The sequence below is a fragment of the Chaetomium strumarium genome (assembly GCF_033439665.1).
Source record: "Chaetomium strumarium strain CBS 333.67 chromosome Unknown B0T15scaffold_6, whole genome shotgun sequence".
NCBI classification, from domain to species: domain Eukaryota; kingdom Fungi; phylum Ascomycota; class Sordariomycetes; order Sordariales; family Chaetomiaceae; genus Chaetomium; species Chaetomium strumarium.
In genome coordinates this window covers 964,277-980,492 of record NW_026944434.1, presented here as the reverse complement: position 1 = coordinate 980,492, position 16,216 = coordinate 964,277, and the positions used below count along the sequence as shown (strand labels likewise).

The 16,216-nt window shown below is 45.1% G+C and overlaps 1 protein-coding gene across 1 annotated transcript; it reads left to right on the top strand.

Moving 5' to 3' along the window:
* Positions 1–380: 380 nt before the first annotated feature.
* Positions 381–1,721, top strand: B0T15DRAFT_539122 (uncharacterized protein). Its single transcript, XM_062869717.1, has one exon. It carries the CDS (start codon positions 581–583, stop codon positions 1,424–1,426), a length of 846 nt encoding a protein of 281 aa, XP_062718876.1. The 5' UTR covers positions 381–580; the 3' UTR covers positions 1,427–1,721.
* Positions 1,722–16,216: the final 14,495 nt, after the last annotated feature.

Here is a 16,216-nt window from a genome sequence, read left to right as displayed (position 1 = left end):
TTCGCGGTATTTCAAGTGCTCCCTTTTGGCGGCGTAGGTTGGGAGTCTGGGTACGGTAAGGGAGTTGATATGGGCCTAGTTAGTTATCTTCGTCCTGATTATAGACTGTCTTGTATGCTTGGCATGTGCATCGCAATACTGCACATCATAGCTTCCTGTTTGCTCGGGCCGGTCTTGTGCCCCTTGGTCCAGCCAGTACTCCCCCTTCCTCTGCAGCTGGATTAACAGATCTTTAGAAGGCGTGAACTCTGTCCCCTTTCCAGTGCCCTCTTTGTATGTGGAATGCGCTCCACTGATTCGAAAAAGATTGGTGACTGGTATGGGGGAACACAGGAGCGCGGGGTCCATTATAGTAAATGTTACTGCCATGTTACAATCATCCGGACCCGGATATTAGTCTCCCCCCTCCCAAGTCGGCACTTAGACGGCAATGTCATCGCACAGGTTAAGCTCCCGCTACATCAACCCACGGTATCTGGATTGCGTCGACTGCTGTCACACGCCTGTAGTTTCACGGCCATCTCTTGATCCTCGTATGCCAAACCAGCTGTCATATTGATATCCCGGGCCACTTCCCACGATGGTGTCGTTCACTGGGTCCAAGGCCTGTATTGTTGCTGCGGCAATACAAGTCGCTCTGGGGCATCCTCTTGCGCGTCAGGCCTCTGACTGCATCCGTTCAGTGCTGGCCGAGGCAGCTGATGCCTACCTCGCTGCACAGACAGTGGGCAACATCAACCCCCTGCAAGGGATGCTTGCCGACGAGTGGGCGTACGAGGAGAACAACAAGAAGGCGGACGCCAGGAAGGGCGTGTTGAGCAAGGCACTCAAGATCGACCACTACCGGACCAATTTCGACCTTGTCGCATGCGCAACATACACCGAGCTCATCGCCGCTGACCGGGCTAACCCCTATGTAATCGGGACTCAGCTTCGGCACGGCAAAGATGGCAAGGTAACCCTCATCGACACAATCGCATCGACGACGAATTCGTGGCTCTTCGACGCCAAGAAGACGCTGGAGTACGTTCTGCAGGAGAACTGGGACCCGATTCCCGAGAGCAAGCGAGACAGCCGGGATGTGATCAAGGCTGCCGGCGATGCCTATTTGGATATGTGGAGCAACGCAGCAGCTGCCAATGCTGTCCCTTGGGGGACGCCTTGTGCCCGTTTGGAGGGTTCGGCGTATACAGGAAAGGGGAGGCCTGACGACTCGTGCAAGGCTGGCATCCCGTCGAACCATAGCCAGGCGCCAAACACCCGCCGCCGTTATGTCATTGACGAGTCAATGGGCTCGGTCAGTATTTTCTGCGTCTGGGAGCACATGATGATGGCCGCCGACAGTCATGAGTTCCGGTTGGAGGGCGGCAAGCTTCGCTATGTGCACACAATGACAGTGTGTGGAGGCCAGCAATGTAGACTGTGAGGGTTATCCAGACAGCCTAGAAACAGCCGTAGTTCGATTTCGCCAGGGATGGCTCGGAATGTGGTGGTGCGAAGGAAGGGCCAACAGAACGCGCGCAAGTGTTCTAGACATCATCAGGACAGAGCGCAGATTGGTGGCGCTTACGAGAGGGAGGCTTACTATTGCCACGTAGTAGAAAGGCTAGCACCTTAAGAGAGGGTCGTCTCACTTCCATACCGCGCTTACGGTGTCGTAGAAAACAGTAACTACTAGAACTTTGTTCCGCAAAAGGGTCCGTATCGGGTTTTGCCACGGGAGAAAACCATATTGTAATACTCCTAGAGTTAATACTACGTTCTGTAATATAATATTATCCTATAGAGAATATTATTACTTACATATATATATATATATATAACGTAGGTGTATAGCAAAAGTTACATACATGCGAAAGTTACACTAAACTACACCCTCTCAACTAAATCTGTATTAATTCCACCCAACCACCTCAAAACAAATGAAACTACTCGGAATCGTCTTCCTCCGATATTTCTATAACTATCTGACAGGTACGCGCATTGTGGCCTGGTTCACCGCAGTTGCCACAACGCCGCGCACGCGTCTCAATCCTCGGCTTCCGACCACTACCCGCCTGCGTTTCCTCCTTTATCTGCACCTCAATCTCTCTCTGACCCTCTAGATCCTGTGCATCCTGTATAGAAAGCGATCCTCCTTGCCGCAGCTGCTGTTTTTTGGCTCTCCGGCGTTTACTTAGCGCCTTATTTGCAGCTCGGAGGCTCTGGTTCTCTGCCTGCAATAATGCCAACTGATGTATGACCTTAGATGTCCCTTTTGCAAATATATTAACCGCCCTCAAAATCTCGGTTGGAGAGCTATTTTGATGCCGGGCAATTCGATTCTTGATAAGGGTGGACTGCAAGGAGGCTTCTATTAGGTTGTTTAGGGTCTTGGAAACCTAGGTATAGGCACTGCCGGGCCGTAAGTTCGAGGGTATTAGCGTATTTAGACGGATATTAAGCTGCGAGATCACTCTCTCGGGATCAAAAGGAGCAAGTCTAGCACCTCGAAAACCTCCTTAAATGTTTTTAGGGGTTAGGGCGGCTTAGAAAGTAGCGTAGAATACGGGAAAGAAGTCCTCTTTGGTAATATAAGTTATACTTGCCTATATCAACCCCTCGATTTGCTTGCTATATGCTATCTTAAGCGGGCTAAAACACCTAATATCGAGCGGCTAGAGGATATAAGACGAGTAGGGAGATATATAGAGTATAATAATGTTATTCTCCTTACAATAGAGTTCGAAGTCGGTCGAGTGGTAGCTATCGTGGCCGTCGAGGACGAGGAGGTAATAAACCCTAACTGTTCGAGCTTTAGTATACCTATCGAAATGCTAGATCTATTCTAGGCCTCTCTCGTTAGTTGTCCAACCGTTTTTAGAAGTTATAATAACCCAGTCCTTAGGCAATAGGCTATTTTTATACTAAGAGGAGAGGTAATGCTTGCCCTTGACGATAATAAATGGCAGGATCGCCTAGCCAGTAGTATTAACGCCCTAGATTACTATTGCCTACTCGCAATTGCCAGGCTATTTTGACTTTGCCCTCCTACGCCGTTCGGAGCTTGTAATAACTATTGCAGTCGAGATGACGCCTATCTGAAACCCGGTCTCGTCAAAGTTATAGATATCCCCCTCCTGGATACTATACTTCGTGATTGTGTTCCGCACAAGCGCAAACCAACCGCAAATGATCTCTGGATCTTTATATCGGGCCCTCTGGTAGTCGTATTTCCGATTGAAACGCATAGTAAGCTCTAGGTGGCGTTTGACGAAGGTTAAAGCCCAACGCATTCTAACGCGTCCTATATCGCGTTCGGCAAGCAGTCGATTAGCTATATCTTCTATACTAGACAAGCGGGAAGGAAATCCTTTGGCGTCTAGGTCGAGGATATATTGAACAATGACAGATTCCTCTAAATTGGTCAATTTCCGAGAGTTGGCTTGAATGTCGCGTCGTGACTACTGACCGCGTCGACGGCGGCTTAGCTTCATTAGGTCTATAGAAAAGATCCGAGCTATAGCTCTAAGACTTAATTTGGGATTATTCTCAAGAGCCTGGAGGGCCAAGATAATTTGGCTTTCGTCATTTTTCTGAGGCATGTTAGGTTGTAGAGGAAGTGAGTATAGAAGTGAAATATCGCATTGGTATAGTTTAGTGTAACTTTCGCATGTATATAACTTTCGCTATACACCTATGTTATATATATATATATATACATTACTAGTAACCCATTTATCTAAGTATATTATAGTAACTAAAGGTCAGATATAATGGAAAATCTTACTCTTAATTATACTAAACTATTTATTTTTAACTATTTAGTTAATATAGCTTTCCTCTTATAATTAATTATAATTTAATTTATAGAATATATCTTTCTCTTTTTCAGCGTAATCGCTGCTTGCTTGTGATGAAACCACAGGCAGTCCTGCCTCTGAAAGGGTTCGCCGGTCGAAGGTACTTGTGACAGTGGAGCATAAACCTAATCCACTCGGCTATGCACACCTTCCGAAAAGGATGTCGGAATCGCAAGTCCCTCGGACTTGCAACTCGGTGGATTATATCTTCCCTGACGGCAAGCACCCCGCAGGCCGCACTTGCCGTCACAGTACTGCTGGTTGGACTGTAGGTCTCGGTGAAGCCAAAAGGTTCACAACAATGCAAGTTGCAATGTCTGCACAGTAGGTAAGGGCTACTGCTTGTATTGCTCACTGAGGAAGCTAGCTATCTGAATGAGTGACAGAATGGTAGAACTATATACAGCTTCCTCTCCTAGGTATCTTTGTACCTAGATCACTAGTGATCACCTCGGCTCAGTGATCATAGGTGAGCTGCTCACCGGGATCACTAACTCCCGATTGATCTTGGTGATCCTGCCGTTCCTGACGACTATTAGCCTAGTGTCACGAACCAACCATATAGCAAGACCCGGTTGGGCACAACGGAAACAGGCAGAACCAATCAGCAGGGGTGAAAGCTGCAGGCGGCCGCATAGGGACGACCTGGGTAGCTCAGGGTCGCCGGCGAGCGAGAGCGATCATGATAGACTTGGGTAGACGTCTACCCAAGGCGATCGGGGGTAGACCACGGTAGCTGGCGAACGACGGCGAGCCAACAGGATCGGCTAGGTATATAGTCATTCGTTATAGAGGGCTCTGGGAGTCCTCCAGTGAGCAATACAAACAGTAGAGTAGCCCTACCTTACTGTGCAGACATTGCGACTTGCATTGTTGTGAACCTTTTGGCTTTACTAAGACCTACAGTCCGACCAGCAGATACCTTCGACCGGCGAACCCTTTCAGAGGCAGGACTGCCTATGGTTTCGTCATACGTTACTCACTCCCTTTGACTCTATTACGGTTCAGATCGAAGGTAACACCGACCATCATGGCACCTCAGACACCTAGCACCCCGGAATCCCAGAGCTAGGCCGCGACCATGCGACAAATACAGCAGGCTCTTGAGGCTCTCAACGCCAAAATCGCCCAACTTGAAGCCGAGAATAGCTATATACAATAGCTCGTCAACGAGGCCTACAACGGCAAGCCCAAGGACAAAGCCAAGCTCGAGGCACCCTCTAAGTATGGAGGCGACAAGGAAGGGCTTATTGGATTCCTTATATCTATAAGGGCCTATCTCAAGTACTACCCGGACAAGTTTGCAGATGAATCCGCCAAGGTCATATTCATCTCCTTACGGCTCGAGAGGAGAGTATTTCGATAGTTTGAACCCACCCTTAAGGATTGGCTAACCAACAATACAGACGCTTAGGACGACTTCACTATTGAAATTTTCAAGTCGTACGACAAGTTTAAGCAGGAGATATAGAAGGTATTCGGGGACTATAATAAGAAGCTCTATATATAGGAGCGATTCGCATGCCTAAGGCAGACAAAGTCGGCAGCTGCCTATACTATGCAGTTCTGCCAGGATTCACTTCGGTGCGAGATTAATAACAAAGGTCTTATATAGTTATTCTACAACGGCTTAAAGGAAGAAGTCAAGGACAAACTATACTAGAAAGACCGACCTAATACGCTTGACGAATATATCGCTATAGCTATCTATATCGACAACCGAATTTATACCAGGCGCTAGTAGTATAAAGGATATAGAATATAGCCTATATTTGTCAAGGCCAACGATAAAAAGAAGCGATAGTACCCTAGCACGTCGTATAGCACCTATACTAGTCCTATAGATGTTAATACTATCTAGTATAAGGATAAGGGACGAAAGAACAAGTCCCAAGTCACCTATTTCAACTATAGCAAGAAAGGGTACTTTAAACGAGAGTGCTATAGCAAGAAGAATTAGAGGCAGGTGCTCGGCAAGGAAAACGCTACCCTTGATAAGTTAACCTATATAGTCGAAGTAGCCGTAGCAAGCTATACTAAGAATAACTTCGACGATATAGTCGACCAGGGCCTGGCTAAAGGAAGCATCGATGATTCTTCAGAAGATAATAGCCCTAGAGTTACGTTCAAAGAGCCTATTATAGGCTATAATATCGCCGCTGCTATAGTATTATAACTCGCAGAAGATTAGGGATTCCAATTGACTTAGAATGAAGAAGGTCAATAGAGGATACGACAATCGGGCGACGAACCTATTGGCCCGAACCCTATCTTTCTTGCTTAGTGCCTTTAGAAGGCCAAGGAGGAACAAGCTAAGCTTCGAACGGTCATTTGAAGACTTGTAGAAGAAAAGGCTCAGGCCATAAGCCAACTGGAATTTGTCAAGGCCAAGTTGGTTAGGGTCTAGGAAGAACACTACTTAAACTTGTAGGATAGACCGGCATAAGACTAAGGCTAGGATAAGAGAAATAGTAGAATTAAGAACCTCAAGGCTGAATATTAGAAGGCCTAGAACCAGCGAAGACTTAAGGGGTAGGAACTATAAGATTGGGACATCTTTTAGAATAAGAAGTTATATAACAGTGTTAGAGATAGTAATGCAGTATGTATCTGGATTGGATTCGGCCCGTGCTATAAACCCTACGAACAAGATATACTTCGACTCCAACCCTAGCGATATAACCACGTCTACATCCTATAGTTCCAGTATATCGTATACAAATGCCGATACCATTTCCGATCAAAATTTGACAGCGACTTTTGGCCCGATAGGCCTACCGACCGAAACAGAGAACCTTGACTAGTCCCGTAGGTTTAGGATATAGGAACCGGCGCCGACCAGTTCCTATAGAAGGTCGAAAGGACCAGTATATATAATAGAATTAGAGTAATACTGCGAAGAACCTAGCTAGAAGACTGCCAGCGGTAGCCTAATAGCACTCGACAATATAAAAGCCAGGACTATTTAATCTATATATAAGCGAAGCTCCAAGAACACTACGAACATAAGACACGTATATAAAGATGGATAACGCCTTGTGAACAATGGTAGGAAGAAAGAAGAGCCAACGAAATTCGATAATTGTTCAATGAACTCCCGAGACTTAGACTGTAGGACGGTGGCTAAAAGGCATAGGAGGATGGGGACGCCTATTTACAAGCTAGGATGGAGTTAGGAAACGGCTTAGAGCCCTCCAAGGGGCCTAGAAACTATTAAATCCATTATAGCGACGATAAATCTATAGATATAGGAAGAGCTATATAAGGAAAAGGATCTACAACCTCCTAGCGAGCGAAAAGGAAGCCGCTATAATTTAGGACGATAAACCCGATGATAGAATCTAGGTTATAGTATACTAGAAAAGATTCCAAACATTAGCATTAGTAGATAGAGGATCTTAGGTTGACCTTATCTCGCTAGCACTTGTTAACCGACTTAGGATCCTATAGAGGATTAAGAAGAAATAGTATATCGTTAATGGACTATTTAATACCTAATGGGTCCGATAGGAAACGGAACCACTTGAAATCATAGTAGAAGGAAAAACCACCAAAGTGGTATTTGACATTGTTAAAATAGGGCCTAAGAAGGATATGATTCTAGGACACCTATAGCATCGAACTTATAACCCAGACATCAGTTGGAAGGGAGGTAGCTACCTATAACCTTAAGACTAGAGGCCGTATCTGACCAACAAGATGGGAAGTATAGACGACAGATCATAGCAGGGCAGATCACTACGAAAGGCGACCCATATAGATCTACTGCAAGAGACGGGCAATGCTAGGCAGAGCACTATAGACTCAGGAAGAGGCGGCAGTCACTAGGAAGAATAGCGAGAATCGGCAAGACCAGGCCAGAGACAATGCTATTTGTGGCGATATCCTTATATGGCTTAGAGAGACATAGACGATATCGAAATCGCTGTTATCTCGATCAACGAGACCGGAGAACTCGAATTCCAGGATTGGGTTACCTAGAGGGAAGCGGCCAGTATTATAGCCGGAGATAAGTTCTTATACTACCGGAGTACGGAAAAGAACGTAGAAACAGGCAAGATCCTAGCAGAATACCAACGATACCTGGTGTTCGAAGCAAAGCATCTTAAGGGCTACTAGACTATAGACCTTAGGATTACGAAATCAAACTCAAGGAAGGAGCCTAGTTAAAATTCTTTAAGGTGCACTATACCAATAAGAAATAAGATGCTAAGTTAAGGAGATATCTTAAGGAGAATCTTAAGATAGAGTATATTAGACTATCGATATTACTAGCAGGCTACCTAGTCCTATTTGTTCTAAAGAAGGATAGGAAGCTTTGGATATATATAGACTACCGATAGCTGAATAGAGAGACGGTAAAGAATCGGTATCCCTTGCTACTTATCTCGTGGCTTCGAGACTAGTTGGCAGGAGCCTGCTACTTTACTCGCCTTAACCTTCTAATAGCATACACCTATATTTGCATTAAGGAAGGAGATAAATGGAAGATAGTATTTTATACTCCCTACAGCTATTATATATATTCTCCTACTCCGCTATGCCTAGCTATTTACAAGGCGCGCCGGACCCTCTACTGCTATGTACAAAGGAAAAACCGTACCGTTTAGGCCGGGTGAAAACCTTCATCAAAAATAATAGGAAAGACATGGTTCCAGTGATACACGCTGCTGCCCTACAGCTATTATAAGTACCTTATAATACCCTTTAGATTAACGAATATACTAGCAACCTTCTAGGCGGTCGTTAATTATATAATCTGCCTATTCCTCGACCGATTTATAGTCTATTACCTAGATAATATCCTTATCTTCTCTAAAATACTCGAGGAATATAAGAAGTATATAAAGGCAGTACTAGATATACTCTATAAGCATAAGTTATTAGTTAACAAGGACAAGAGCAAATTCTATATTACGAAAACAGTGTTTCTTAGATATAAGATTTCGCCTAGTAGAATTAGGATAGAGCTAGCAAAGATTGAAGCGATTAAAAAATAGCTACGACTAACGACGATAATAAAGGTGCAAGGATTTATCGGATTCGCTAACTTCTACCGAATGTTTATTAGGAACTTTGGCGACCTTATGCGGCTATTATATAAACTTATAAAGAAAGATATCGAGTTCCGGTAGGAAGTAGAGCACGAACAAGCATTTTAAAAGATCCGCGATACAATTATCGTCGATCTAGTGCTCTGGTTACCAAACCTATAGAAGCTATTTGAGGTTGAAACCAATGTATCCGACTACGGGATCGGAGGATAACTTGGTCAGCGCAATAAGTAAGGGAAGCTATACCTAGTAGCATTCTTTTCAAAGAAGCTCGAAGGACTACGGCTCAACTACTCTATCTATAATAAAGAGTTACTAGCTATTATCAAGGTATTTCAAGAATAGAGACTCTACCTTAGCGGTATAATATATAAAGTTCAGGTCTATATAGACTATAAGAACTTGCGGTATTTTACTACCACCAAGGTATTGAACGGATGACAAACTTAATAGGTAGAGTTCCTCTTAGAGTTCAACTTCAAAATCAACTATAAAAAAGGCTTACAAAACACATGGGCAGATGTACTAAGCAGAAGGCCAGATCATTTTAGGAATAGCCAGCTAGAAGCTTTACCACTATTGCTTCAACAATAGTCAGACGGTTCTCTACGGTATACTCCCCAACCGATAGAAGATCTCGATAACGATATGCTTCTACAATAGGGCGAAGATCCCGACCTATAACCTCTACAACTGCTCGAAGAATGTTATATAGTCTTTAGGGAAAAACAGCTAGGAAAAGACTTCTAGGACCAGAAGCAGGATGACGCAGACGAAAAAGCAGGTATCTCTTGGAGAGATAGAGCGTTATAGTATAATAATAGCAAGACCTACGTTGCACTATAAGATTAGCCTGAACTGATTAAAACGATCTATAAGTCGAAACTCAGGGGATATATAGGAATCGCCAAAATAGTCGCCAAGGTTCGGCAACATTACGACTTCCTAGGACTTAGGGCCAGAGTCAAAACTATTATATAGGAATATAACCTCTGTAATCGAAGTAAGTCGGTACGATATAAACTATATAGGCTCTTAGAGCCATTGCTAGTTGTAGAACGACTATAGAGTTCGGTGATAATAGAGTTTATCACTAAACTACCGCTTTCAAAAGACTCGACTACCGGAACAAAGTATAACAGTTATAATAATAGTCAGAACTTGTTCGCTTTTTATTCTCTATATAGTCAGGTATAATAACGACGATATAGGAAGGAAGAACCTACTAGGGCAAGGTATAAGGGGGATAGCTAGGACTATTGGTTATTTTAGAAACTTAATCGTTAGGGCATCGACCCTAGAGGAGGGGCATTATATTACGAATTAACTAACGGCAGGCTATAAGGTAGACGGCCGTATATAAGAACGCAGGGGCGTCCCAAGCCAATCATTTAAGACAACCAGATAGACTAGTCAGAGACAGGCAAAGATACTAAGGTACCAATATCACTAAGTACTCTATAGAATATAAGTAATTAGAGTGATCAGCGGCATATTACGATAAGCACCCAGGTGCTTATCCAAATCGAAGCACTGAGCACTCAAGGAGACAGCTAGTATATAGTCACTCGTTCTGAAGGACTCTAGGAGTTCTCCAGTGAGCAATATAAGCAATAGCCTCTACCTATTTTACAGACATTGCGACTAAGCATTATTATGAACCTTTTGGCTTCACCGAGACCTATAGTCCAACCAGCAGATACCTTCGACCGGCGAACCCTTTCAGAGGCAGGACTTCCTGTGGTTTCGTTACACCGAGGCACTATATGGTAGTTGAAGTGCTTGATCCAATTAAAGCCTACTACATTAGTAGTCCAGCCATTCTCGGTGGTTGTAATGCGCCAGTCGGCTGGGAGGTTGCACTCGGTATACTAGTTAGTGAGATAGTATTACGCCCCTAAGATAATAAATGGAGGGATAACCTAGCTAAGGGCATTGACGCCTTGGATTATCGTCGCCTATTCGCGGTTGCTAGGCTAGGCTAGCTTCGCCTTGCCACGGCCATCCGAGGTTATAACCACTATACCCCGAAAGATAATGCCTATCAGAAACCCAGTCTCGTCAAAGTTGTAAATGTCTGCCTCTTGGATGTCGTACTTCGCGATCGTATTCTGTATAAGTGTAAACCAGCCGCGAATGATTTCTAGATCTTCGTACTAGGCCCTCTAGTAGTCGTATTTCCGATTGAAACGTATGGTGAGCTCTGGGTGCCGTTTGACGAAGTTATATACCCAACGCGTTCTAACGCGTCCCGCGTCCCGTTCGGCAAGTAGTCGATTGGCCATATCTTCTATACCAGACAAGCGGGGAGGAAATCCTTTGGAATCCAAGTCGAGGATATATTGAATAATGACCGATTCTTCCAGGTTGGTTAACTGCCGCGAATTGGCTAGAATATCGCATCGTAATTGCATACCGCGTCGCCGGCGGCTTAGCTTCTCATGATCCACATTGTAGATCCTACTAGCCGCTCGAGCGCTTAACTTCGGATCATTTTGCATTGCCAGAAGGGCTAGTTGCACCTGGGCCTCGTCGCTTTTGTGACCCATGTTGCGTTGTAAAGGAAGATGGGAAGAAAGATAGAAGATATGTCAGGGCGAATTCGTATGACATTCGCTTATCTGTGACATTCGCTTATCAACCACGTTAATATAAACTATACAGACTTTTAAAACTACTAGTAGTTATAGAGTAACTATAGAGTTCGGTAATAATAGATTTTATTAAACTACTGCTCTCGAAGGATTCAATTACCGGAATAAAGTATAATAGTATTCTTACTATAGTTGATCGACTTACTAAGTACAGCTACTTCTTCCTATATAGAGAATTATAATTAATAGAGCAAAGTGTAGAGATAGTCTACTAATATATTATATTAGTCTATAAATAGCCAAAGAAATAGGTTATAGACTGAGATGCTAAGTTTATATCTAAGTTTTAATAAGTAACGTACATGATAAGCGAGCGACGCAGATAAGCGAGCGACGCACTTTCTACCACCCTACAGCAACTATCCTCAATTATAATACAACAACGCTAGCAACCAACTACAATTACATCAGAAATAGATGAATCAGATGATTCTACAGCCTCCTGGCAAGTGCGAGCATTATGGCCAGGCCTGCCGCATACCCCACAGCATCGAACCTTCGTACGAGCCCCCCCTGAACCGCTACCATCCGGCTGCGTTTCCTGCACTGCCTCCCCACCTACGGCGTTCTGATCTAGTAGATCCTTTGCATCTTGCACAGTAAGTGAACCTCCAAGCTGCACACGTGTTTTCTTGGCACGCCGGCGCTTGCTTAGTGCCTCATTGGCCTTGCGAAGCGAAGAGACCTCTGACCGAAGGAGGGCCACCTGGTGCATTACAGCCATCGTACCCTTGGCAAGCTGGTCTACAGCATCCAACATTGAAGTTGGGGAGCTATTTTGATGGTTCGCAATGCGAGTCTTGATGAGCGTTGACTGTGCGTCGGCTTCTCGTGGGTTATGTGGTGTCTGGAAGACCCAGGGTTGCGCAGTGCTGGGCCGTGAGGTTGGGGGTGTTGGCGTACGAAGCTTTATATCTAGCTTAGAAAGCACCCGCTCTGGGTCGTATGGCACAAGGCCAGTCCCTGCAAAGCCACCCTGTACGTTCTTCTCTGTCATAGAAGCAAAGAAGGCTTCTCGGAAGGCACAGAGGAACTCAAGCTTGCTGATGTGGTTGATATGCATGCGCATTAAGCCCTCGATCTGGCGACCGTATGCCTGCTTAAGTGGCCCAAAGCAGCCAACATCGAGAGGCTGGAGCCTATGGGAAGAGTGTGGAGGCATGCAGAGTGTGACGATGTTGTTCTCCTTGCAGTAGAGCTCGAATTCGGTTGAGTGGTGGCTCTCGTGGCCGTCGAGGATCAACAACCGGTATGTGCCTTTTGTTCGAGGTGCCGTATGGTAATCGAAGTGCTTGATCCAATCCAGACCTACTGCATTGGTAGTCCAGCCATTATCGGTGGTTGCAATGCGCCAGGTAAGTGGTAGGTTGCACTCCCGGTACCAGTTACTCTGGTGGTACTGTGCGGCTAGGATGATGAACGGAGGGATAACCCAGCCAAGGGCGTTGACTCCCTGGATCACAGTCGCCCACTCCCGATTACTAGGCTGAGCTAGTTTTGCCTTGCCACGCCCATCCGAGGTCGTAACCACCATACCCGCGAAGATAACACCCATCATAAACCCAGTCTCATCAAAGTTGTAGACATCGTCATCGACAATCCCATATTTAGCCCTAGTATTCCACACAAGTGCAAACCACTCGCTGATGACCTGTGGATCCTCGCATTTAGCCCTCTGGTAGTCGTACTTGCGTGTATACCGCGTACGGAGCTCTGGCTGGCGTTTGACAAAGTTGTGAGCCCAGCGTTTGCCGACAGGGGGCGCGTCGCGTTCGCGTAGTAGGTGGTTGGCCATATCTTCCACACCACTTAATCTAGGTGGGAATGCGCGTGTAGATAGCTCAGTTATATACTGAACTATTGACTTCTCTTCTAGATCCGTGAGCTTACGCGAGTTGGCTAGAACATCGCGTCTTGCAGCACGTCCCTTGCGCCGGTGGCGAATCGTTGCTTCTGGAACGTTGTATAGCTTGGCTACCGCCCGGATACTGAGATTCTCGCTCTGTTTGATAGCTTCGAGGGCTAAAAGAAGCCTGGCTTCTTTTGAGGGGCTACGCATGGCTTGTTGCGGTGGTATTTGGTGGAAAAGTTTAGAGGAGGCGCGTCGCACTGAAAGTGCGTCGCTCGCTTATCTGCGTCGCTCGCTTATCATGTACGTTACTTATAATATATTTAAATATAAAGAACAAGAGTTCGATAGTATAGTATATTACCTATAAATAAATAACTAGATAGAATAGTTTAACTAAAGTATTAAATAATATCTTAAAATACTTATTAATTTCTAGTAAAATAACCAAAATAATCTATTACTAGTAATATAGCTTATATATAATACAATACTAATAGAAATAACAAAGGTTATTCTACTCCTTATGAACTTCAGATATAAAATAGATTTATACCAGGGATTAGATATTAGAATACCTAGGGTAAATGTCAAGGTAGAAAAGATATATACGCTCTATATAACAAAGCTAGAAACTCGACTTTAAGAAGATTAGACTGTTTAATGTCAATACGAAAATTTCGATATCCAACTATCGACGTTTAGCACTATTAACGATAAAGTTATATACCAATATGTTCTAACGTATCTTATCAGCGAGCGCCGCATATCACCGAGCGCCGCACTCCCTACTACCCTACGAACACCATCTTCAATTACAATACAACAACACTAGCAACCAACTATAATTACATCAGAAACAGATAAATCAGATCCTTCTACATCCTCCTGGCAAGTGCGGGCATTATGGCCAGGCTTGCCGCACACACCACAGCACCGAACCTTCGTACGACCCACCCCAGCACCACCACTATCTAGCTGTGTTTCTTGCATTGCCTCCCCACCTATAGCCCCCTGACTTACCACCTCTTGTGCCTCCTGTATAGTAAGTGATCCTCCAAGCTGCACGCGTGTTCTTTTAGCTCTCCGGCGCTTGCTTAGTGCCTCGTTGGCCTTGCGGAGCGAAGCGTTCTCTGCCTGAAGGAGGGTCACCTGGTGCATCATAGCCGTTATGCTTTTAGCAAGCTGGTCCATAGCAGCCAACATTGAAGTCGGGGAGCTATTTAAATGGTTGGCAACGCGAGTCTTGATGAGGGTTGACTGCGATTCGGCTTCCCGAGGGTTGTATGGTGTCTGGAACACCCAAGGTTGCATAGTACCAGGCCGGGAGGTTAGGGGTGTTGGCATACAAAGCTTTACATCCAGCTTGGAAAGCACCTTCTCTAGATCATACGGCACAAGGCCAGCCCCTGCAAAGCCACCCTAGATATTCCTCTTGGTGATGGAGGCAAAGAAGGCCTTGCAAAAGGCGCAAAGGAACTCGAGCTTGCTCACGTGGTTAATATATATACGCATTAAGTCTTCGATCTGGCGACTGTATACCTGCTTCAATAGCCTAAAGCAGCCAGCATTAAGTGGCTGGAGGAGGTAGGACGAATGCAGAGGTATGCGGAGTATGATGAGGTTGTTCTGCTGGCAATAGAGCTCGAATTCGGTCAAGTAGTGGCTTTCGTAGCCGTCGAGGATTAACAACCGGTATTTGCCTTTTATACGAGGTGCTGTATAGAAGTCAAAGTGCTTGATCCAATCTAGGCCTACTTTTTTGGTAGTCCAGCCATTATCGGTGGTTATAATATGCCAGTCGGCCAGGAGGTTACACTCGGTGTACTAGTTGGCGAGGTGGTATTGCGTAGCCAAGATAATGAACGGAGGGATGGCCCAGCCGAGGGCATTGACTCCCTGGATCACCGTTGCCCACTCACGGTTGCCAGGCTGGGCCAGCTTTGCCTTGCTACGACCATCCGAGGTTGTGACCACCATGCCCGCGAAGATGATACCCATTATGAACCCAGTCTCGTCGAAGTTATAGATATCGTCATCTACAATACCATACTTGGCCTTGACGTTCCATACAAGGGCAAACCACTCGCCAATGACTTTTGGATCCTCGCACTTCGCCCTCTGGTAGTCGTATCTACGCGTATAATACGTTCGGAGCTCTGGCTGGCGTTTGATAAACCGATGCGCCCAGAGCTTGCCAACAGGCGGCGCGTCGCGTTCGCGTAGCAGATGGTTGGCCATATCTTCTACACCACTCAATCTAGGTGGGAATGCACGTATAGAGAGGTCAATCACATACTATACTATTGCCCTCTCTTCTAGATCGGTGAGCTTACGCGAGTTGGCTGGAAGATCGCGTCTTGCAATACGGCCGGCAAGTCAACGGCGGATAGTTCGGTCGGCAACGTTGTAGATCTTTGCTGCGGCGCGTATACTTAGTTCCGGGTTCTTCTGAATAGCCTCAATGGCCAAGATTACCCTGGCTTCATTTGAAGTAGGAGACATATTGGGTTGATGAAAAAATTTGTGTTAAGTGCAGAGGTGACATGTAGTGTAGAAAGGTGCGGCGCTCGGTGATATGCGGCGCTCGCTGATAAGATACGTTATATCTTACTCCTTAAACTAGCACCTAAGAATTATAACGAATATCGAAACCGAGGATAAAGACGAAAAATAGGATATTAAAAAGATCTTAGGCTTACGAATAGCTAGTAGAATATTAGAGTACTTGATTAAATAGCTTGACTTTAGATTAGAAGATAACTTATAAGAACTAGCGGAATATTTTAACTATGTAGAAAAATTAAAGGAGTTTTA